Genomic DNA, 23,359 nt, shown 5'->3' on the forward strand with positions numbered 1-23,359 from the left:
TGTCTCTCATGAATAAATAAATAAAAATCTTTAAAAAAAAAAAAGAATACATTGAGTTCCTTTTACTTCATGTGACAGTTGTGTTATTCACATTAGAAAATGTAGGAACACATATTCTTTAATTAATAATTAAAACAGACCTTATCTTTAACTTAATTGGTAATACTTATTAATAATCTTTGTCTCCTTCCCCACAGATCAGAGATTCTAATCTGCCTGCATATAAGGACTTCTGTAAAAATCTACCATTTCCTACATATTTTCCTGATGGAGATGAAGAAGAACTACCAGAAGATTTGTATGATGAAAATGTGTGTCAGCCCAGCGCACCTTCTATTACATTTACCTAACCTCATTGGACGTGGCAGAACCTTAACATATTTTATGAGCTTTGATGAGCCAGAACAGTAATATAACCAGGAAATATGTTTTCCTTTCTTAATCACAGTACCATACTTGTCATCATTGTCAAGGGCATAAATAGATCATTCATCCCCCAAACTAAATTATGTTAAAAAAAATTACCACGTTAAACAGATCAGTTAAGTAGATTGAATATGCCAAATTTAAATGGACTGGCAGTTTGCATGTGAACAAAATCTTTGTAATTTGTAAGGTTCATTCTTTTTTTACTGCATATTTCTCAAGTTACCTTAAGATGCTTGTAAATTAAACTTCTTTTATTAAAGATTTGTCTGTCTTTGTGAAGGAATGGCTGTGGAACAGTGGCAAACCATTTGGGAGTTATGGTATAACCTATTCAGAAAAAGAAACCATTTCCTAAAATTCATTTTTATCATTCTTACACTTTTAGAGCCCTAAACAGAGGAAGTAAGATTTTTATTTACAGAAATATGTATGTCATAAAGGCCTGATGAAGGAAAAACAATAAAATCATAAATTTTGGATCCTGTTTACACTTCTGTTGGGAGGAATATTTTTTAGTTTGATCACTCACCAATAGATAGGTTTAATCATTTTTCCTGATACCTTCACAGAAGGATTTGAAATGGCCCGGGATTGTACATTCAACAAACTTGTGAATCACCTATTTCTGAAAATGTTAATGGCCGTTGGGTTTTCCTTCATTGTATGAAATTAAGATGTGTTTACTAATGGCTACTTAAGTCATATAAGCTTAATAGTATAAGCAGGCCTCACTGAACTCCTGGATTTCCTCTGTACCAGATTCCTGAGGACCCAGAGAATCCAACTTAACTCCAGACGTTTTCTGAGACTTGATTCATATGGTCACCCGAGAGACTTACTAATCATACTGTTAGGTCTCCATATAATTTCCTGATAACTAAAAAATAAAGTATTTTTTTTGTTTATATTACATTTCTCTCATTCTCAATTTTAAATCCAAATGTAGCCACATTTTCTTAAAGTTTTCATTTATTTTCACCTAATTCCACTAAGATTTGTTGCAAATGACAGGAAGTCCATACAATAAAATAGTAAATGAAGAGGAAATACAAGGATAATATAAATCAGAATAGGTGGGAAGGGGTGCCTGGTGGTTCAGTCAGTTGAGTGTCAGACTCTTGGTTTCGGCTCAGGTCATGATCTCAGGGTCATGAGATTGATCCCTGCACTGGGCTCTGTGCTCAGCACAGTGTCTGCTTGTCCTTCTCCCTCTGCCCACCACCCCAGGCCCCACTTGCTCATGGGTGTGCTCTCTCTCTCAAATAAATCTTTAAAAAAAAAGAATAGGTGGGAAGTTGGGAAAGAATAGTGACGATACAATACAGATGAGCAGACTATGACAGTTACACTCAGTTTGACTCAGCTGCCTGGGTACCAAAGTAGAACAACATTGATCTTTTACATATTTCTCTTTAATCGTGAGTTCCTCAAGAGGAACTATTTTAAACTGGAGTACTCTTGGTCACTGTACCATTTTTTATTAAAAACAAGAATAACTTACCAAACTAGAAATTCCTGGACTTGTTAAAAGATTATCTCAAACGCATTCAGGGATAAGATATTAGACACATTCTTGTCAGAGATCAAACAAGGATACCCTTTACTACCGCCATTCAACAATGTTCTTGGTCCCTGTCAGTACAATTACTAAGACAAGAAAAAGTAATGATAAAAATATTACGAAGTGAGAACAATATTATTTGTAAGAAATATCTACCGAGGTCAAAGACAACTGACAAGCCATCAGAACCAATAAAGACAGTTCAGAAAGGTGACTGAAAATAGGATTAATATCAGCAATATTCAACTGAGAAATTTTATGGGGTGGGGAGGGAATGGATATCATTCACAATAGCAGTTTTTTAAAACGTTACCTAGAAAAAAAAAAAAGCCTAACGAACGTGCTGGGGTCTTATTGGAGAAGATAAAATTTTATTGAAGGATATAAAAGAAATAGTGGAGAAGAATACCATGGTTATGAGTGGGAAGTCTTAATATTGTAAAGAATTCAATTTTTAAATCTCAACAGGATTTCCCAATCGAACTGTTCAAACTGATTAAAAAATAGATGTGAACGTGAAAATTCAAGAATAGCCAAAACATAAAATCATAACCATTAGTTTGGTGTGCCCCATACTACACTTAGGGACTTACACTTATTTAACTTTGAAATTCGGAATTCTGTATGCCTAATTCTACTACTTCAGTTGCATTTGATCAAAAGGTTTTAATGAACTTAGAGATGCATGAAATTTGCTGATACGCCAAAGGAAAAGCAGCTGTTCCCTTGCAAGGCAAATGAACAATCATTGCTGGGAGAACATAAAATCTTGTTTCGCTATAAAGTATTTGCGGAGATGGAGAGAAAGGAATCCTAGCACCTGAAGGTAACCAGATGACAGATGATGGGGAGAGCAAGGAGCCGTTCAGCAGTCATTTGCCCAGGACGTGCAGTGTTTTGAAGAAGACAGGGAGCCCTCTCCACTGGAGAGCCGGCCCTAGAACCATCACCATTTGTCTATAGTCTTCAAGTGGTCTTTGGATCTGCATTTGAGTTTTAAGGAGAAAACTTCTGATCCTCTTTTAGGATAATGAGCATGAACCCTATCTTCTAAGAGAGCCAGGGAGCAAAGCATCCGCTTCCACTCCCCACTTTCATCCACCTACTCCCACTGCCAGGACCCTGTATAGATATCTTACCTATTGAAGAAGATCTGGGCTCCGTTCCTGCAAACTTCTTCAGTAGCCCAGAAGAAGTAACCTGAGCTGTAGTCTACTGACCCAAGTGGAAAGGGAAGAAGCCTCGACAGTTACGGCCATTTCCTTCCTCAGGAAGGCCAACTGGTCGAGGCACATGTGCTTTATGAGTTACACTAAACATTGGTTGTCCTGCTTCCTTTCCAGGACCCTAACCTTACTAGAGTAGCTGAAGCTGAAATGCTAATGCTGCTTAGTCCTGTCTCCACAGTGGGCCCTGGCGTGGGAGGACAATTGGATGGTGACAAGCTGTCACAAACACTAAAATGTCAAGGAAAGCATTTCTTTTCTTTTTTCTTTCTTTTTTTTTTTAGGGTTTGTTCTGTCTTTTAATGGGGCGCCTGGGTGGCTCAGTCGTTAAGCATCTGCCTTCGGCTCAAGTCGTGATCCCAGGGTCCTGGGGACAAGGAAAGCATTTCTTACCTACAGCAGATGTGAGGGTATAATTTGCAAGGAGATTACGTTTTTCAGTCAATAAATAGTGCTTTCTGTAACATTTAATGCTGAGATACAGACTTGCTTTTCAACTTTTCACAAGGCGTAGACTATGAGGATGACTTTTACAGCTTATTTCCAAAGGGAAATTTGTGAATGGAACCCGAGTGCATCTGAGGAGATAGGATGAGATATGTACAGAACTACGGGGTTTAGGTTTGGGGGGGCGGTTAATGTGAAGTGTTGCGACGCACACGAGCTAAAGCAGCCACTCAGGCAGGGTTCCTGATACTGCAGGGTAAGTTCCACCAGTCTGTGGGAGCATTGTCTCATGTTTAGCCGCTTCTGTTTTAATAATCAAAAGAACATGTCTTTGAGGGGAAAAAAAGTGTCAAAATGAGAACCCCTCATTTCTGCAGTGAAACTGGACCTTGGTCCTAAGTCACTGCCCACAGAGATTGTGTGGGCTGTACCACAGCCAAACCCACTGCAGGGGTCGGGGGCATTCAGACCGCTGCCACCCGGTCTGCTGTTCGGCTCTCTGGGATGGATGCTCACGCGAATGCCTTTAAGCATCTGTATCACTCCTCATTCTCGTTCCAGTGGAAATATCCTGCCACGGCTCCTTGGGCCGTTCCACCTTGCAATGTGGTCTAGCCTGCAGTGTGATGCCTTCCATCAGCTACTTTGTAGTTTGCTTTTCCATGGCTGATTTCTCTCCCTTGTGATTATTCCACAAATGCCCATTCCTGCCTGTGTCCCCTGAGGTCGGTACTCTGGAAGTTCTCCCCAACTCTTGCAGGAAGCATGGCAGGGAGAGTGGACTTCAACTGTTTACCTTGTTTTTATAACTAGTCCTGTAGTGGAGCACTTTAGTGATGAGGAAGGGCATGTTGCTGATTTCAGTTTTGCTCAACCCAAAGCGAGCCTTTAAATACAGACAGACAGAGGTGGGTCACCGTGCCATGAGGCGTCTTGGGCAAACAGTTTCAGGAGCTTTAGAATCACATGTGTCACTCCATGGCTACCTGTTTTCTATACAGGAAGCAGTTCTTCATATGAGATTTACTTGACTAATGATGGATAAAGTTTCTTCCGCTTTCAGGAATTTTCTTTTTTTTTAAAAGATTTTATTTATTTAACACACAGAGAGAGAGAGAGAGAGAGAGAGAGAGAGAGAGAGAGAGAAGGAACACAAGCAGGGGGAGTGAGAGAAGGAGAAGCAGGCTTCCTGCGGAGCAGGGAGCCCGATGCGGGGCTCGATCCCAGGACCCTGGGATCATGACCCGAGCCGAAGGCAGACGCTTAACGACTGAGCCACCCAGCTGCCCTTCTTTCAGGAAGTTTCTACCAAGTTGACTCTACTGTAATAACACATTTCTCCTTCAGTTTCCAGTTTTACTGCCGTATATGCTTTAAGACCTCATCTGCCAGCTTCTGGTAATAATTCCCGGCTCCAGGAGGGAGCTTGGCCCCAGAAATAGCCATGGTCTCTCAGAGCATGCCTTACAAGACCAATGTGTCTGCCATGCAGAATGCCATCCATTTTGCCTCTAGCAATTGCCTAGGAGTCCCTGAAAGAAGATAACCCAATTAGGGTGTCCTCACCCCCTCCAGAAAACAGCCAGAGTCCTGAGTGTGCGGGTTGCCAGCCTTCATTTCATCATTTGGTTTTCTGCTTTCAAACCACAGAACTTACAGGAGTCCACCTCACACCTTGTTTTTCATTCTTTTTAGACTAATGAGGTGGCCCATGCAAGTTAGACAAGCCAAATTAATCTCAACGAATGCATCCCATAACCCCATAAAAGCACATCAGTGACTTTAACTCAGCTGGCCAAAGCATCTTCTTGGCGTGAGAGGTGCCTAGTTCTTCTTTCCTGGCTTTGACTGGAGGAGTGAAAGGGACAGTTGTGACCTCGATCCTCCTAAAATGGACTTTATACGATCACTAAGTATGTGTTGGAACAAAAGTCCATTGTTTTTAAAGAAAAAGGGATAAGATACCAAGTTCGGACAGTGCATCAAATCTGCTTTATTTGATAAGGAACGAATTAAATACTCCATCATAAACTTCCTGACAAAGAGGCATGGATGACTGTATAAAGGGACTGTGTCAGAATGAACAATAAAAAATGGCTTTCTTGGGTATCCAGCATAAATTGCCTCATCTACAATGATGTGTTTCAGTGGTGAAGCAAAGATGGCCACCGGGCTGTTGACTGATGGTCCATTTTGCTCTGCCAACAGCAGAAACGCTGAAGCGATGCTTCCCCTCAAGCAGGAGTACTGGTGCCTATAAGGAGCGCACGCTTCCCCTCCTCAGAGAATTTCACAAGCTGCTAGTAACAGCCGGCTGGCTGCCAAAATATCTATGAATGAGAACCAAGGTGACAGCATCCACAGAGAAAAATGGGTATTTAGGAAAACATGAATCAAAGCTGAGGAAGTAAGCAAAGGAAAAAAAACTGATAAAAAGAAAGTAAACAGGAAGAGATCTGTTCTACAGAAACTTGAACCTTGGGACACCTGGGTGGCTCAGTTTTTAAGCATCTGCCTTCAGCTCAGGTCATGATCTCAGGGTCCTGGGATCGAGTCCCGCATCAAGCTCCTTGCTGGGCAGGGAACTTGCTTCTCCCTTTCCTGCTGCTGCTCCCCCTGCTTGTGGTCTCTCTCCGCCAAATAAATAAATTAAAAAAAAAAATTTGAACCTTTTTCTACTTGTAAAATTAGAACAGGGAGGTTCTCTTCCCTGCATGCATGGCTCAATTCCCTAGCCAGTCACTGATAAGGACATCTCTGCATGGGAAGAAGGTTGTGTTTTAAAGATCCAAAGCTCCTTGTTAGATGCCACTCCCCATAAAGAGGCTCAAAGTGCTGTGGCCCAAGAGCCCTTGAACTACACAGTGATGATGAGGCCCAGCCAAACACCAGGACCCTGGAAGGGAGCCCATCAGGCACAGGTAATTCTCACAGTGGTTTACAAAAGCAGGTCTTACCTTCACTGAATGCAGTGCTCCTCCACCCTGGCAGCACATCAGAACCACGCAGGAGGCTTTGAGAATTCCAGTCCAATATTCTTGGAATCTCTGGGGCTCAGCCCCAGACATCAGTATTTTTTAAAGTTCCCCAGGTAACACCAATGCACAGTCAAGGTTGAGAACCACTGGCCTAAAACAACATGATGTATAGACAGGCAAGTTATTTGTGGTACCCAGGCCCGTTATTTGGGAGCCTCCTTAAAGCCATTCACATTGGAGAAATGCTTATAAAAATATAATAATATTAATGTTTTATATGTGTGTAGTACTTTATATTTTAAGGTGTTTTTGTGTTCTTATGAGAGTACTGTCCGGGGAAAATGCTTAACATCTTGTAAAACTATACAAATGTTAGATACTGTCAATCTCGTATAACTGAGAAAATAAGCAGAATGAGAAAGGACTTGTATAGGACCTCACTAAACAAGTGACTAGCAGAGCTTGTAATAAAATCAGAGCTCCTGATTTTCCCCATATCCCTCTACACAGCTGAGATTCATGACTATCTTTAAAGAGAACCTAAAATATTGATATGTTTGGTTTCCTCTATTATGTACTGTGATTTAGTCTCATACACAAGTATGTATTAAATTGTTTTAGGCGCCTGGGTGGATCAATTGGTTAAGTGTCTGCCTTAGCTCAGGTCATGATCCCAGGGTCCTGGGATCAAGTCCCACATCAGGCTCCCTGCTCAGCGGGGAGTCTGCTTCTCCCTCTACCACTCCTTCCTCATGATCTCTCTCTCTCTCACTCACTCTCTCTCTCAAATAAATAAATAAAATCTTAAAAAATAAAAATAAATTGTTTCAGCCTCCTTTGGAAATGTGTTACTTTAGTATCTCACCTCAAGGATAAAAAAAAAATCACAAGTGAAACAAACTGTCAATCTTAGCAAGTCTGAATGTTTCAGTTAGTTATTGTTGTTGTCAATATTTGCTATTTATTTATTTCACTTGTCCTGTACCTGCAGCAAGTATCAGAGGTTCTGGAAAAATTACTGAGAGGAAATCTTGAAAATGGAGAGAATTATATGCACAAACTTAGTTTCTTTTTCTACAAGTTGGGATAGATGAAGACTGTTCTTTTCTTTTCATGGCTGAATGCTTTAGAACAACTCCAGAGAAGCTGATGTGAAGATGGAGTGTTGGGTGTAGGGTGAAGCTACACCAGCACATTCCTAAGGGTTGACATATTGCTCAGTGAATCCTCCTCTCAGGCCACATCAGGGCCCCCCCTCCTTATGACTTGAAGGTTAGCAGTCAGAGCTATGAGACATTTCTTGAACACTCACTAAGTGTCAGATGTTTCATGCATAGGGTCTCGTTCAGTTCTTCAACCACGCCGCCAGGTATTTGTTATCACCTCTACTTTGTACATGAGGAAATTGAGACTCGGAGATGATATAGCATTTCCTAGTCCAATACCCAGGGAATGGCTGAGCTGTGAGACAGGAACTGAAGGTCACCTCTGGACTCCAAGTCATGCATTCTGGGCAGAGTTCCAGCTTCCAGACACCTGAGTTTCCTAACCATTCTGGAGGATACCACTGAGTTCATCCACTTTTCCACCATGAAGAGATAGGAGCCCAGTGTGCCTCCTCACTGCACCTGTAAACATGTTTAGACAACTTTCCTGAGGAATAGTTTCTCCCACACAGGGTAGAAGTCAGTGTGAGAGGAAGAGCAGGGCGTGAGGGTAGGGTTTCTTGCCACCAGACCGTGGAACCTTGGTGGAGGCCCCTCCTATTTATGACGGGGTGAAACTGCTCTCCTGACAGGGCTATTTCGCCATCCTCAGAGAAGGAGAAGGTTGAGGGGTTGAGGGCATGAGAGCTTCTGCCCCTTCACTCCCAGGACAGGTCAAGACCAGGTATTACCGTCTCATCCAGCTCCAGAAAGATTATTTTGAACTCAGCAAGGGTCTTAAGCCTGACTAACAGATATTGATTAGACCTGCAAATAGCTTCAGGCATTAAGACAGTATGAAACCTAAAAAAAAAAAAAAAAAAAAAAAAAAAATCCTGAGTTTCCACAATATCAAAGAGGTCATACCAACTAAAACTGTTGAACCAACTTTTTAAAAAATAAGCATTGATTAAAAATTTAATTGAATAAAGAACTCTCACAGCTTTTTACAGACCATATCCCAATTTTCTCTCCATCTCATGGGTGGTAAGGTGCATTGGACCCCTCTTCATGGGTGCGCAGGCCTAGGAAGAATGTCTGTGGAAGTCATTTCTCCTATTTATTTGGTAAATTGGGTTGACCTAATTTATCCAACACAGAAGCTCAAGGATCTGGCAGATTTTTAAAAAATGTTCTAGTGATATTTTTCTTTCACCATCAGGCAGGAAAGCCCCTGAACTTTCAGGATCTCGCTGCTCCCCTCAGCATGGAAATTCCACTGTTTCTCCTTTGCTGATCTCTGTGTGGAATTATTTGCCTGGCCAAAGTAGGGGTCCCCTTTGTTACCTCCTGGGATCTTGGTTTGTTGAGTCTACATTGAACCGGGGTTAGTTTCCTGTTTTCACTGAAATGATAAAGAGACAGAGAACCCATTGAATGAGTAAATAAAGATTGGGAAAAGGTCATTATGGATCAATCACCCAGTCTGATTTTATGGGGACACCAAAGAAAATGAGTAATAAGATTTTTAAAACAAAAACAGACTGTTTATTTTGCACTATTAAAAAAATACTTGTTTATTGTGCAGATTTAGAAAATGAGAAAAACACTTCATGATCCCATCTTGCATAATTACCAAGACTGTGGACATCTTCTAGAGCTTTCCTGCCTGCATATGTGTATGTTTGTATAATAAATAGGATTATACTGTGCATGCTATTTCATGAGTGTTTTATTTTCAGTTGATAATAGATCTTTTCATGTCATTAAAGTTTGGGGTTTTTTTTGTAGTTTTTGATTTTTTTTTCAGCTGGAAAAAATGCCATAATGGACATCTTTATAGCTAAACCTTTGTGGACATCATTAATTATTTCCTTAAGTAAATTACTGGAAGCAAAATCACTGCTTCAAAGGACATGTAATACTGAATTGCCCCTCAGAAACATTGTTCCAAGTTAAATATGTTCAAAATCTCCTCTATTTACTTAAGACAAAAATGGCTGGTCCCTCACTTCCTGACGTGAGGTGTGCACAGGCGTCCTCCTCAAGCAGGCGCCCTAGTATTTCTCCCCAGGTTCCAGCTGGGGCTGTAGCTTTTATCCTTTCCTTTCCCAAGTGCCAGGGTAGTCAGTGCCCAGTCTTCCTTTATTTCACTCTTTTCCCTCCGCCCCTAGGGATTTATCTCCTCAGTGAGCCATATGAGGTCTCTTAATACCAGTTTGGAATTTCCAGAATCTCTAGGAAGAGCCCATCCCTGAGTGATGTTATTAGGCCATTGCATGGCAAGCAGAAGGGAATGCAAAAGCACATATCACTTCAACCTGTGATATTGGGTGGATCCCCAGGAGGAGTGGGGAGGAAGAACAGCTGGGGAGGAAGGAGGCTGGCTTCACAGGGCCTGCCTGGGGAAAGGCAGCATTCAGGCTGGCAGTGTTGAAATGGTATTAACCCTGGTGTGGGCTGTCTCTGCAGCAGACCATGTCTGTAAGGTCCAAAGAGGGCAGGTGTTGTCATGAGCCCTGCTGCTGAGGACAATGTCCACGTTCATATAGAGGATGGCATGTTACTTCCCCTTAGGGAGTAACGTGAGGAAAGATCTGTTGCTCTCCAGTCAAAATGAGCATGATTCTTTGAATCAGGTAAAGGAAAATTTTATCCTTTATGTGCTTCTACCTTGACTCCCCCCAAACTAGTAAAAGTGAACTGACTATTCTTAGCCCGATTTCTGGGATAATTATCTCTCTTTACCCCCTCCTTCCTATCCATGTTGCATGCAACTAATATTTAGGTCTATACTTCCAGGTATATACAGTGCTACTCTGTATATATCTCTTAGGGTAAGTCATATCACGTTTTCAAAGGAAGGAAAGAAAAGTTAAGCTGGAGGATTTCCCGAGAGGTTAATTTGAAACTGAACTGTGGGTCTCAAGTTCCACTCTGACTTACTTAAATACTGGAAAGAATTTACTCCTTTCCATTTATCCAGAACTAGATGGACAAAATAAATGTTCATCAAATTCTTGTTTACTGAAGAGAGAAAAGCGAATAAAATAACCAAGGACATGTAAAGACAGACAGACAGAGGAGACTCGAGACTCTTCAATATGCTAATTTTATTCACTTACCAAATCAGCCTTATGGAGGTTCTACACTAGAGTGTTTCCTAAATACCTGTGGGAGGGAGGGAAGGAGAAAAGAAAGAGGGAGAAATAAGTTATGGCCTGGGAACCTCACCTGAAACCACAGATGGCACCCAGGACTAGAATCACCACTGCACGGTGACCCGGGCCATTTCTCCCCACCAGGTGCATAAGGCTTGCGTCTGGGAGCTCAGGCCTAATCTGGCGGAGCCACAAATGATCTAGGCCACATCCCAGGAGTTGACAGCCTCCTAAAAGGTGCTGAGAAGCTAATAGAGCCAAAAGAAATTTGCTGAGCACTTTTCAGACCCCTTCATTGTAATGGTCAGTGGTGTCCGACGATTTTAGTTGTGTATTTCAGAGCACAGAGAACAGAGGTCTGAATGCTTCCAGGTGATGCCCCTGGGAATCCCTGCCCTTTCCCCAGACAGCTCTGTCCCTTGGGGCAGGATGTAGAGAGTGAAACTCTCAGGAAGAGTTTCCAGATTTTAAATTATATTTTTCTCAAGAAAATGTTAAAAAAAATCACCATATATAATCTCCTTTCTTTTTTTCTGCCCCATGTGCTCTTATTTGGTATGTGTGCAGCTTTTCCAGGCTATAAGTTAACACATTATGAATTAGTCATATAACATTTTATTGAAGCTCATCATCAGACTACATTAATAATTTCCAGCCAGCACTTTACCACCTGCTGTGTTAAGCAAGGTTTCCTATTACCTGCCTAAGACCGCTGTCTTCAAGCTCCAGGAAGCAACACTATAGTCAAGACTTTTGAAATTTGATAGAGAAGTTCATGATCATTCCATCCCCACTTCATTAGGTATCAACCCTGCAGCCCCTTAGTCTCCTATGGACTCCCAGAGGCAAGGCCTGTGGTTTACTCATTTCTGTGTCCCCATGGCTGACAGTGTCTCACAGGTGACATGGGGGTCTCCAAAAGGCCCTGTACAAAAAGGGAATGAAATGGGCATATTGAAGACTTTGTTTTGCCTTCTATCCATTTGACTTTATTTACTTTTCTCTGGTCTGGCTTCCCCTCTGTGTCCCCACATCTAATACAATGTCTTGCAGGTGACAAGTAGAACCTCCAGAAGGCTGATTTGGTAAGCAAATAAAATTAGCATATTGAAGAATCTCAAGTCTCCTCTCTCTCTCCCCCCCCCCCTCGTCTGTCTGTCTTTACATGTCCTTGGTTATTTTATTTGCTTTTCTCTGATTTGACCCCAGCACCATAGTGACAAAGTGACATACTTGTAGAAGTCTGAAATCTTTTGAGAAAACACAGAGCAATAGCACATCTATGTACCCTATGCTTATAGAAATGTATTCATTATAAATGTTGTTGGTCAGATTAAAACTTTAATTAATGGAGAGCAGACTTGTTCATGATGAAAGGACTACATATCACGAAATTGCCTGTTATTTCTAAATTGGTTTGTAGGTCCAACACAGTTCTATCATAATGCCACCAGAGTTGAGGGAAGGCAGTGAAGAGAAAAGGCATAGGGAGTAAAATTTTGTAAGAAAGTTTCTAAAATTCATCCAGAGTAATAAACTGGAGGAAATAAACAAAAAAATTCTAGATAATGAAAAATGGGAAAAAGATTTATCTTTTGAGACTCTAAACCATAGACACTGCTTTAAGAATGAAAAAAGCCCCGAGATGCCTGGGCATCTGACTCTTAGTTTCAGCTCAGGCTGTGATCTCACAGATCATGAGATCAAGCCCTGCATCAGGCTCTGCACTCAGCGGGGAGTCTGCTTGAAAGATTCTTTCCCTCTGCCCCTCCTCCAACTTGTGTGCACTGTGCATGCTCTCTCTCTTTCTCTCTAAAATAAATAAATAAATTTTAGAAAAAAAGAATGAACAAGGCTCTTGTGATACTGGCGTAAGATATAAACAGATTTTTAAAAATTAAAACAAGTATAGAAAGATATTTTTGAAAGTCAGCTTATTAATTTGAAACCATTTGAAAAAAAGAGGAATCCATGAGTCCATACCAATAATAAATATAAGTAAGTGAGAGAAGGGAGGACGGTCACTTGCAATAGAATGTTGAATGGCAACATTCAGTAAGTGAGGCAGGAGTGCGAGAGGTGGAAAATCATCATTTTATAACCAATACAATAAAGACCGGTTCAGACAAAAATCATCAAAAGATACTAAATCAAGGGGGACGGGGATAGGTTTTGATGGGGAGCAAGAGATTTTCATGGCCTTAAAGTGGCTCCCCAGAGATTGCTTTAAATTAATTGAAAGGGGAAATACCAGCTATAGAGTGATTGCCAGCTGATAAAAATGAACATCACCAATGACAGACAGATGAACATCATATGTCACCAGCTCTAATACACCGAGAAGGACATAATGGCACTTGTGTAATAGCCCAGCTGAAAATGCATAACCTGAATCTATTCATTAAGGAATGTCAGGCATGCCTCCAAAAGAAATAAAGGACTGAATTCTTCAAAAAAAAATGTCTAATTTTATAAAAGACAAAAGAAAAAAAAGGGAGCTCACAGGAGCTGTCTATGTTGTTGGAAATGTCTCATAGCTTGATCTCCTAACAGCTATGTGAGTGCATACGTTTATATGTAAGAATGCCATGAGTTGTTGACTTAAGATGTGTGTGCTCATACACATTATACCTCGGTTATAAATTAAATTTTTAAAAAATTTAATGGGGAGTTGAGAGCAAGTCACCTGTACGAGAGGGTAGGAACAGGAAGTGAAGGATGCAGTGAAGGAGGTGACATGATACCAGGAAATAATTACTTCAAAATTTGCCTCAGAACTTTCACACATGAAACAACAAAACTATCCTAGAGTACCATAGAACCATGTGCAACAGGATGATCTAGCTTACCTACCGCTGCTGAAGGAACCAAGTCGGAGAAGGATGGGCAGGGAGGTTGGTTAGGAAAATGTCCAGGGAACTTGCACTGAGGCTTGGCTGGAAATGTAGGAGTTAGAGAGGGAGAGGAGTGTACAGTATCCGTCTTCCTAATTTCCCTTCTTTGACCATTTATGTAAGATTTTACCTTTGGGTGGCTTTCATTTGAAACTGGTCTTCTTTTTTAATGCGCAAATACAGAACTGCAGAAAGCCATACCTACGGGACAAAGAAATCAACGAGCATATGTTCTCTCTCTGAGAAGAAGTTTTTTAAAAGGACTATGATGAGCACTGTGTGTTATACGCAAACCATGAATCATGGAACACTACATCAAAAACTAATGATGTAATGTATGGTGATTAACATAACAATAAAAAAGAAAAAAGAAATAGAAAAGAAAAACTACATGAGACATAAAATAGCAAAATGGCAGTTATAAATACATTTATATTATAATCAATAATTATATTAAATGTAAATGATATAAGCACTACAATAAAAATAGATGATCAGACTAGATTTAAAAATGGGATGGGGGGGCGCCTGGGTGGCTCAGTCAGTTAAGTGTCCAATTCTTGATTTCGGCTCAGGTCATGCTCTCAGGGTGGTGGGATTGAGCCCTGTGTTGGGCTTCTTGCTCAGCGGGGAGTCTGCTGGAGTTTCTCTCTCCCTCTTCCTCTGCCCCTTCCCCCCTCTCTGTCTGTCTAAAATAAATAAAGAAATCATATAAAGAAAAAAAAAAGGACTATGGTGATAGATTCTCAAGACCTGGGCTGCAAGAGAAGGCTGGCATTACCCAAGTCAGCATACTTAATTAAATCCACATTCATGGAGGAGCCTCTCCCTTGTCCTCAGCACTGGGCTATGTCTGGGGACACTGAGGGTGCTGTTCCCAGCCCCGGCCCTTGACGAGCTTACGCACTCATGGGCTGATAGTACAAAGGGCAAGTTGCGACCTCTCATCGGCAAAGTTAAATGAGATCACATTTTTCCCAGCCCTTCTGCTCCAAAACACAGCAGTGAGAGTCAAAATATGTAAATCGGTATAGCCAGGTTTCACAGCAAATAAACTAGAAGGTGAGGGGGGGGGAACCAACAAAATAAAACAGAGAACAACCCAAAGCATATCCCTCTTAAGACATGAATAAGAAAGAAAATGAGAGCATGGGGCTAAAGGGACCAAAACACTTGCCCCAAGAGGGGAGACAAAGGTGAGCTTGTTACGTGAAGCTAGGGGAATGGCTTTCCCATTCCAATATCTTCCTCAAATGAAGACAAGGGAAAAGAAACACAAACAAAACTATTGTTGTTTATGACATTTGCTGTGTCAGAGATTCCAATCTAAGTTTTATAACCAAGAGATATACCAAATTTCTCCTGGCCCAGTACCTGGATTTGCAACCTCTCCACTAGCACCAGAGATTAGTATCTTCTGAAATAATTTTGCATGAAGGGCCCAGAAGCAAAGTAGAAGGAACTACAAAACCATCAGATGAGGACAGATGAGCAATGAGGTAAAAATAGCAAGAGAAAATACATTTTTAAGAGGAAATCAATGAGATGTCTCTCTTTCAAAACGAAAATTGTAAAAACACAAGAAGAAACCAAACTCTAAGAAAAAGCCAATACAATCAACAATCAGAATGAATCCCCCCGACATGAAATTAAAGTTAAAAGCAGTACAACAAAAATCTGAAAATTAATGCATTTAGGATGCTCAAAGGGATGGCTAACGTTTTAAATTCTATTCAACACGGTAAAAAATAACAAAATAAAAACAGACAGAAGGGAAACAAGAGTGGATTGCTTTATCATGACAAGCTATGCACCTCACAATTTAACTCAAAATATGTAAAGTACATACAAATAGAATTATAAGGGAAAAAACACAAATCTGTGATCGTAGTACATAAGAACAAAACTTGAAGATATTTCTATCAGGTACATTAAACTGATAGAAGAAGCAAAGAAAAATCAGTAAGGACATGGGAGATTTGAACAACACAATGAACAAGTTTAATCTAATGGACATTTATAGAGCCATTACTTCCTGGCCCCACGAAACTCCCTCTGCTCCTCTTGGTGTTAATTAATATTTTACTGTCTTCCAGGAAATTCATCCCAGCTGTAGCCTAGATGAGGCTCCTGTCATTTCCGCCTTTCTTGCATCAGTGGCAATAATAGCTAAAACTTACTGAGCCAGGCCAAGGACTGACTAGACTACCTTGTAAACTAACTTAATCTTCAAACCAACTCTCAAAGGTTGTGCTTTCCAAAACGCGAGCTACGAGCCCCATGTGACTCTTGAATAGTTGAAATTGACTGGTCTGAATTGAGATGTGGTGTAAACATAAAACGCGCCCTGGAATTCTAAAACTTAGTGCCAAAAAAAAAAAAAAAAAAGGCCAACAATTTAACGATTTTTATGCGTATTACATTCTGGACACAGACAACTTCATCTGCCCAGCAACAGACAAGGCTACTTTGTGACTATCATAGAGCAAAGCAAAAAACATCACTCAGAAACTGTGTCTGAGCACAAATGAAACCATAAACATAACCAAGGATTCACCTCGCCCGGCTCAAATAAGTGACTACTTCTTTACCAATTTTTGTTCCTCTCATCTCTGAGTGATAAAAATTATAAAGGTATAATAGAATCACTCCTGCTCTCAGCACCCAATAGAACAAAACCACACTTTTTTTTTTAAGAAATGGTTTATCACTTCCATTTTTTGCATAAAACGTATGGGGGAACCCCAGCCAATTGACACACAAGTGCACTGCCACATAGGAAGGTAATTTCATCACACTTCCGGTCAAAGAACATGCAAATGTTTCTTTTATCGTGTCTGCAGTAACTGTCAAGGCTTGTCCATTTAATTGTTTACAAAAAATTCACATGTCCCCATTTCTTCCTCTGCCCTGGTTACAGGACAATGACTGGGAGGAAGAGGATTGGTTAAAACAACTCTTCAAGCAGTTTTCTGCTGTCCCTTCTCTCTCAATCAGAGATTTGGGAGGGTTCACACCACCCCCAGCTACAGTAGCCTTAGTAAGAGAATCCGAGCCCTCATCACCAGGGGTGATGATCCGCTTTACTGTGAGATGGTGCAAGAAGCATCAGCCTCCAACCCACAGGGGGGCAGGGAGGCCCTCCGGCTGGGCTATGCTGCGCATGGCAGCAGTGGCCACCCCTTCTGTGGCCCAGGGTGCGGCCCGCGGGACCCGGTAGCCCCGCTCTCAGAGCGAGGCAGGTGCTGCCTAACCTTGGGCTCGACCTTGTCCTTTCCAGCTTTGCCTCCAGTCATGGTCTCTCGCTCTCGCTACCACCCAGCCATAGCCACCTGCGAAAACCACACTTCTTTGAATTCTCTCCCAAATCACCTAACCGGAGTTCAAATCCAGCAAAACAACCCTCCTAATGCCTTCTTTCTGAAATGCCTCCTGGCCCTTTGCGGAGTGCTATTTCCCTCATTGCTGCCATCCACTAAATCAACTTTGTTCCCCAACAGTGTATTCCTAATGGTCCTTAGCTGGAGGGCATTGGCAAGCCCATTTAACAGATAAGAAAACTGAGGCACAGAGAGGCTAAGTAATTCATTCAAAGTCACACCGATGACAGGGCTACAATCACTGCTCTTCAACCCCACCTGTACATCAGCATCTCTGGACATGGGACCCGAGTATTCATACGTATTACAAAGCTCCCCGCCGTGATAGCCAGCCAAAGTTGAGAAACGCCAGGGGAGATATGTGCACCCCAGCACATCTCAAACTTTAGCATGTTAATTGCTGCCCTGGGAAATCTTGTTAAAACGCAGATTTTGATTCAGTAATTTGGGGTGGAACTTGAGATTCTGCATTTCCGACAACACCCTGGTAGACGCTGCTGCTGCTGTCTTGAATAACAAGGTCTGAAGTTCCTTAGAGCTGACTTCGCAGAAATGAGTTTTGCTTGTCTATCTTTTTAAGTGATCTATTTATTCATTTATTGAGCACCTACAATTCATTAAGCACCACGCTAGGCACTGGGGATCCAGCCGTGAAGCAGAAAGAGTATGTCTCTGCCCACCAAAAGCTGACTTTCTAGGGACTGGGAGGGAAGAACCCCATGTGGTTGAAGCCAGGAGTTCAGTTTAGAGACCTAGGACCAGCGTTGTGTGCTCCCATTCTAGCCTGGTGCTTTTGGTGATTAGGACCCTGATACCCTCCTTTGGGCATCAACACTGTATTATTTCCTTTTACCCTGAATAGTATGAATTTGGGAATCATATATTTATTCCAGATGTATTCATTTGCTACAATAACTATAATGTTGGGAGGTCACTATATATTCAAGGTTATGAGAATAGGAAGTGTGTTGTTAATAAAAAACCAGCAACTGTAATAGAATTTAAAAGTAAATTATTTAGTATCCAGGAAATAATCCCCCCAAAGATTATCACAATTTTAAAGTAGGTCAGCTTCTGAGACTTCGTGTTTCTACACTATACCTATAATAAGTGAACTCAAATGTTTCATTGCTCTTGCATCTAAATGGTTTTGACATGAAATTTTAATTCGTCTTCAAAAGTCATCATATGTCTACTGCTGGGAGCTTGGGAAATTTGTTAACCCTTCTTGGGAATGTCAGAATCGCAGAACCCGTTTAGTGAAAGCTGGAATTTTCTTTCTCTTAACATTTGGTCCATTGTGTGGGACGAAAGAGAGAAAAGCGGTCCTTGACACCCGAAGGCTGGCTTGGTGCCCTCCCATTGACCATAATACGTGTGCAGAGCATCTGCAACAGACAGGATCTCTCTGCGACCTTGATGGATAGAGGCAAAAACAAGAACACCCTACAAATGTGTCTGAACACACACAACACACGAACACTGTCCAAAGCACGAAGATGACCACACATCCCGCTCTCCTGGCTAAGAGGAGTGACCACTGCTTCTTTGTCAGGTCCTGCATTAGCCTTGGTCTATTCCTCCCTCCTTCTAGATAAGACTTATTAAGGCACCTGATCATAGAATTCTCCTAGCACGTAGCAGCCACTTAAGATAGAACGGTTGAATAGACCTCCACATTTCCTGATTTCAGATGCCTTCTTCTCTGACCACGACTTGCTGTTCTAGCTCCAACGTCTTATCTCAGAGGCCTTGATCTCACCAAAGAGAGCTGGCCTTGCTGTCTCCCCAGGCCCGGCCTCGGCAGCTGGACACTGCTGGACGAAATCACCACAGTGGGTTGACTGCTGCCCCTGAATTCGTGAACACGGACGACAGCGGACTGCTCACACATGGTTTCAGGTGGTGGCACAGATCCTGCAGGGGTCTTTCTGGTGGTGACATTGAGTGGTGCTAAAATCTAGGGAAAGAAAGAGGAGTTTGAAGTAGAACTGAGAAGTCCTGAGGGAGAAAACAAGGAGCAAAAGAGAATCAGGAATGGGGGTGCCATCTTCAGAAGCACTGACTTCTAGTGGAAGAAAGTGGCATTTTGAATGTCTCTGGAACAGAAAGGAACCAATTCCTGTTGGGAGCATGACCTTTTATTACCCATCCCCCAAGATCCGAGTCATCCTATCTATAAGCCCTTTTACAATATTTCAGAAGGAGGTATCTCAGTGGTAGAGCATTTGACTGCAGAAGGAGGTTCATTTAACAAAAAAAGCGCCACCAACTAGCTCAGTGCTGTGTTTGCACGCAGTGGGAGGGAGTCTCAGAGCGGCCTCGTCTCTGCAGAGGCCCGTCTCACTGTTGCGCAGACCGTGGGCGGGCATGGAGTCTTCCTTCTCCCTGCCCCGCGAGCCCCCTGCCCACCTTTGTTCTGTCCTCTGCTCCCACTTCTCGTATTTTTTTCTCCTGTTTTGGGCCATTCTAGAATCTTCTCCCAAAAGATGCCTGTTTTCTGAGCACCAGCCCCCCTCCCACCCTGTCACCTGCCTCTTCCCTAAATACACCTTCAGTGTTAATAAAGGAAGCCTTTCTGCTCAAGGCAGAGCCTCAGAGCAGCTGGTTTTAACACTCCCACAAAGAAGCTGGGAGGCATTCTTTCTTGGGGAGTGTCGTAGGGTAAAAACACAGTGCCTCAAAAGACGCAGGGGTCCTGGGGCGCCTGGGTGGCTCAGTCAGTTGGGCGTCTGCCTTCGGCTCGGGTCATGATCTCGGCGCCCTGGGATCAAGCTCCACGTCAGTCTCCCTGCTCAGTGGGGAGCCTGCTTCTCCCTCTGCCTCTGCCCTTCTCCCCCTGCTCCTTCTCTCTCTCTCACTCTCTCTCAAATAAACGAAGTCTTTATATATATATGTGTGTGTGTGTATATATATTAAAAAAATATACAGGAGTCCTAATTCTTACCTTACGTGGCCAAAAAGGACTTTGCAGATGTGATTACGGTAATGATCTTAAGATGAGGGGATTCTCCTTAATTGTCTGGGTGAACCCTAAATGCAATCACATGGGTACTTATAAGAGGGAGGCCGAGGAGAAGGCGGTGTGACCACCGAGTGATGTAGCCACACGGCAAGGAGCACCAACAGCCACCAGAAGCTGGAAGAGGCAAGGAACAGATTCTCCCCTACAGCCTCCCAAGGGAGTGCAGCCCTGCTGTCACCTTGAGTCAGACGGTTGCCCCAGAACTGAGAGAATCTACCCCAGGTTTGTGGTAACTTGTTATGGCAGCCCTAGGACACTAACGCAGGGGTAGGGGCACCCTTCTCTCCCCCGGCTTTGGCATCCACCACAAGTGTGATGTGGAATTGGGAAACCGCCTTCCCAACTTCTTTCCTGTTGGGTCACAGAGCTGAGGGAGCTGGGGAGCAGCCCACCAGGGAGCACAGGAATGGGGGCGAGACACAGAATGACAAATAAATGAGTTGGAGCAGCACGGCGGATTCTAGCCTGTTCTTTGCCAGCGTTTCTACTCTTGACCTGTCCTTGGGTGATGTGGGTCACTACCCAAGGGCAGGCAGAAAATTTGTGGCTTCACACAAACCCAGAAGCCCTCAGCTCCAAAATAGCATTTCTTGGCAGGGTTGGAGGGACCGTTTTTGGAGTAGAAGACATTTTCAGGAAATGCCTTCAGGGAAGTGACCTTTCTTGAAATGTCATGGCCTGTGCAAACTTCCAGTGTTTGGTTAGGCAGACATGGCACCTGCAGCTGACGGAAGAGGAAGGCCCGGGGGAAGACCTGTCCTGGGTTGGCCCAGGGTAAGCTGACATTACTGAAGGCTGTCAGTATAGAAGGGGCTAGAAGCACCAGGGCCTGAAGCCTTTTGAAAAAATTCCTTTTCTTTTCTCAAACAATCCCTGAGTTCCCCTAATTTCAATGGTGTTGGGTGCTAAGGAACCAAAACTTTCCAACAGAACAAAAACGCTTCGTGCCTCTGAGACCTACCCCTTCCCCAGGCTAGTGTGAACAGCAAAAATGTCCCTCCCAGGGTGGGAGCCATGCTGTGCCCAGGAGGAGTCTGGGATCCCTTCAACCAACTGTTCTTTCTCTCTCTCTCTCTTTTTAAAAAGATTTTACTTATTTATTTGAGAAAGAGAGAAAGAGAGAGAGCACACAAGCAGGGGGGAAGGGTAGAGGGAGAAGCAGACTTCCCGCTGAGCAAGGAGCCCGATATGGGACTCGATCCCAAGGTCCCGGGATCATGACCTGAGCCGAAGGCAGATGTTTAACCCACTGAGCCACCCAGGCATCCTGTTCTTTCTCTTTTGAATAGTTGTTTTTCATAGTTAAAATACATAAGGATTTTATAAAAACTTTGTAAAATAGAGACTAGAAGAGGGGAAAAAAGCATACCGTCTTCTCTCTAGTGGACCCACCCACCGTTAGGATTTCAGAGTCTTTCTTTCTTCACGTGGTTTTCCCTTGGTTTCAGAAAGCTGCAGTCAGAGCATTTTGGCTCTCCACCACCATTCCTGAGGGCTTGTCCTGACCGCCCGACCTGGAAAGGCCGCACCTTCATCACTTTGCCCGGCCTGCTTTTATGTTCCTCATCGCCCTCACCATAATATGAAAGTCCACGTGTGATTCTCGCCTCCTTATCGACTGAAAGTGTCTTCCCTTTGGCTCCTTGGGACTCTGTCCCGGGCCCCACCTCAGACCATTCCCAGGACCTAGAAGAGCGCCTGTCACAAATCTGAGTGCGATGCAGTAATGGGATGGATGGATAAATTCTGTATATTCTCTTTTCTCCTAACTGTTGCATCTTAATTGTTTTCCTTCTGCCTATACAGTTGTTGAACTTACAATTCAAACTTGGTTTCCGAGCATCGTCTACCCACAATTCTTCTCCATCTATCCCTCGTATTTACCCCACACGTTAAAAATAAAACCCAAGGCATCATCAAGGAGGCTGAGGGGAGAAGCTGCATAGGCCGAGTGAGGGCAAGGAAGGCAAGGCAAGGCCTGGAAGGAATCAGAAAGCGTACGGTAGAGTAGACTGGACACGGGGCTTTTCCATCAGATTGGCCTGGTTTTCGATCCCAATTCTGTCGCTTGCCTGCCGTGCGATCCTGAGTAAGTAACTTAACTTCTCTGTGCCTCTGTGCCATCATTATCCTGGGGAGACCTTCTCCCTCCACTTGTTGTAAAGGTTAAATAGGACCATGTATGTAAAGTACCTGGTTTTTTTTTTTTCTTTTGCGGTAGTTACAGGGATCTTTATTGGGGTGCCTAGCTGGCTCAGTTGGCAGAGCAGGTGTCTCAATCTCAGGCTTGTATTCAAGCCCCACACTGGGTGTAGAGATTACTTAAAAAGAAAAGAAAAGAAAAATAAATAAAAGTATCCCACCCCCTGAACCCTTGGTCTTGCTGCTCACTCGCTCCAGCGAGTGAAATAGCTACAAGAATAGTTGCTAAATAAATAAATTACAAATTATCACTTAATAAACTACTACACACACTTCCATATCATGCTGACATGACAATCCTTCCAGAGGGATGACTTACAGAGTAGGCAATTATAAAGCTCATGGTTGATAATATAAAATTTTTTGTATAGAAGCAATATGACCCCAGTCTGTATGTATACCCACTAGTAATGGGCACAGAACAACAGAGAATAAATAACAGCTTTATGTTTGTTTTCTTTTCTTCTCTATCTCTCTCTCTCTCTTTTTTTTTTTTTTTTACAATTTTCATATATAAAAGTATAGGCTATTCGAATTCGTATGATGTCGTTCTGCTTCAAACAGTGCTGTTTACAAACATGCAGAATCAAAGAAGGAAAATGTTACTTGGTTTGTGCCACACCAAATACACACATTTGACTTGTAAACACTGATAGAGATACTGTTGCAAATACTTCTAGAAAGAGAGATACACACGTTTGAACACTAAATTCTGGCTGACTTAAAGAGCAAATGAAATGTAAAGGGATCTTTCCCTAATTCGCCCCCGGCTCTTGCACACGTTATGTGCCGGACTGTGTTTCCATGGACTGCCTGATCTACCCCGATCATGACGGGGAAGATCCTATCGCTTCCCAAACCATACAGATGCTGGTGGAGTCGGATTCAAACCCAGGCGGTCAGGTTCCAGA

At 42.6% G+C, this 23,359-nt stretch overlaps 1 protein-coding gene across 1 annotated transcript in view; it reads left to right on the forward strand.

Moving 5' to 3' along the window:
* Window positions 1-688, forward strand: part of MRPL3 (mitochondrial ribosomal protein L3) — a 37,940-nt gene extending 37,252 nt beyond the window's left edge. Inside the window, exon 10 of the mRNA XM_025882261.2 lies at window positions 198-688. Coding sequence (XP_025738046.1) covers window positions 198-350 — 153 coding nt within the window. The 3' untranslated portion in view covers window positions 351-688. The remainder of the gene's footprint in view (window positions 1-197) is intronic.
* The last annotated feature ends 22,671 nt before the right edge of the window (window positions 689-23,359 follow it).

This window comes from Callorhinus ursinus, unplaced genomic scaffold (genome assembly GCF_003265705.2).
Source record: "Callorhinus ursinus isolate GAN/ISIS: 27379988/994484 unplaced genomic scaffold, GSC_fseal_2.0 scaffold1, whole genome shotgun sequence".
In the NCBI taxonomy this organism is placed as follows: Eukaryota; Metazoa; Chordata; class Mammalia; order Carnivora; family Otariidae; genus Callorhinus; species Callorhinus ursinus.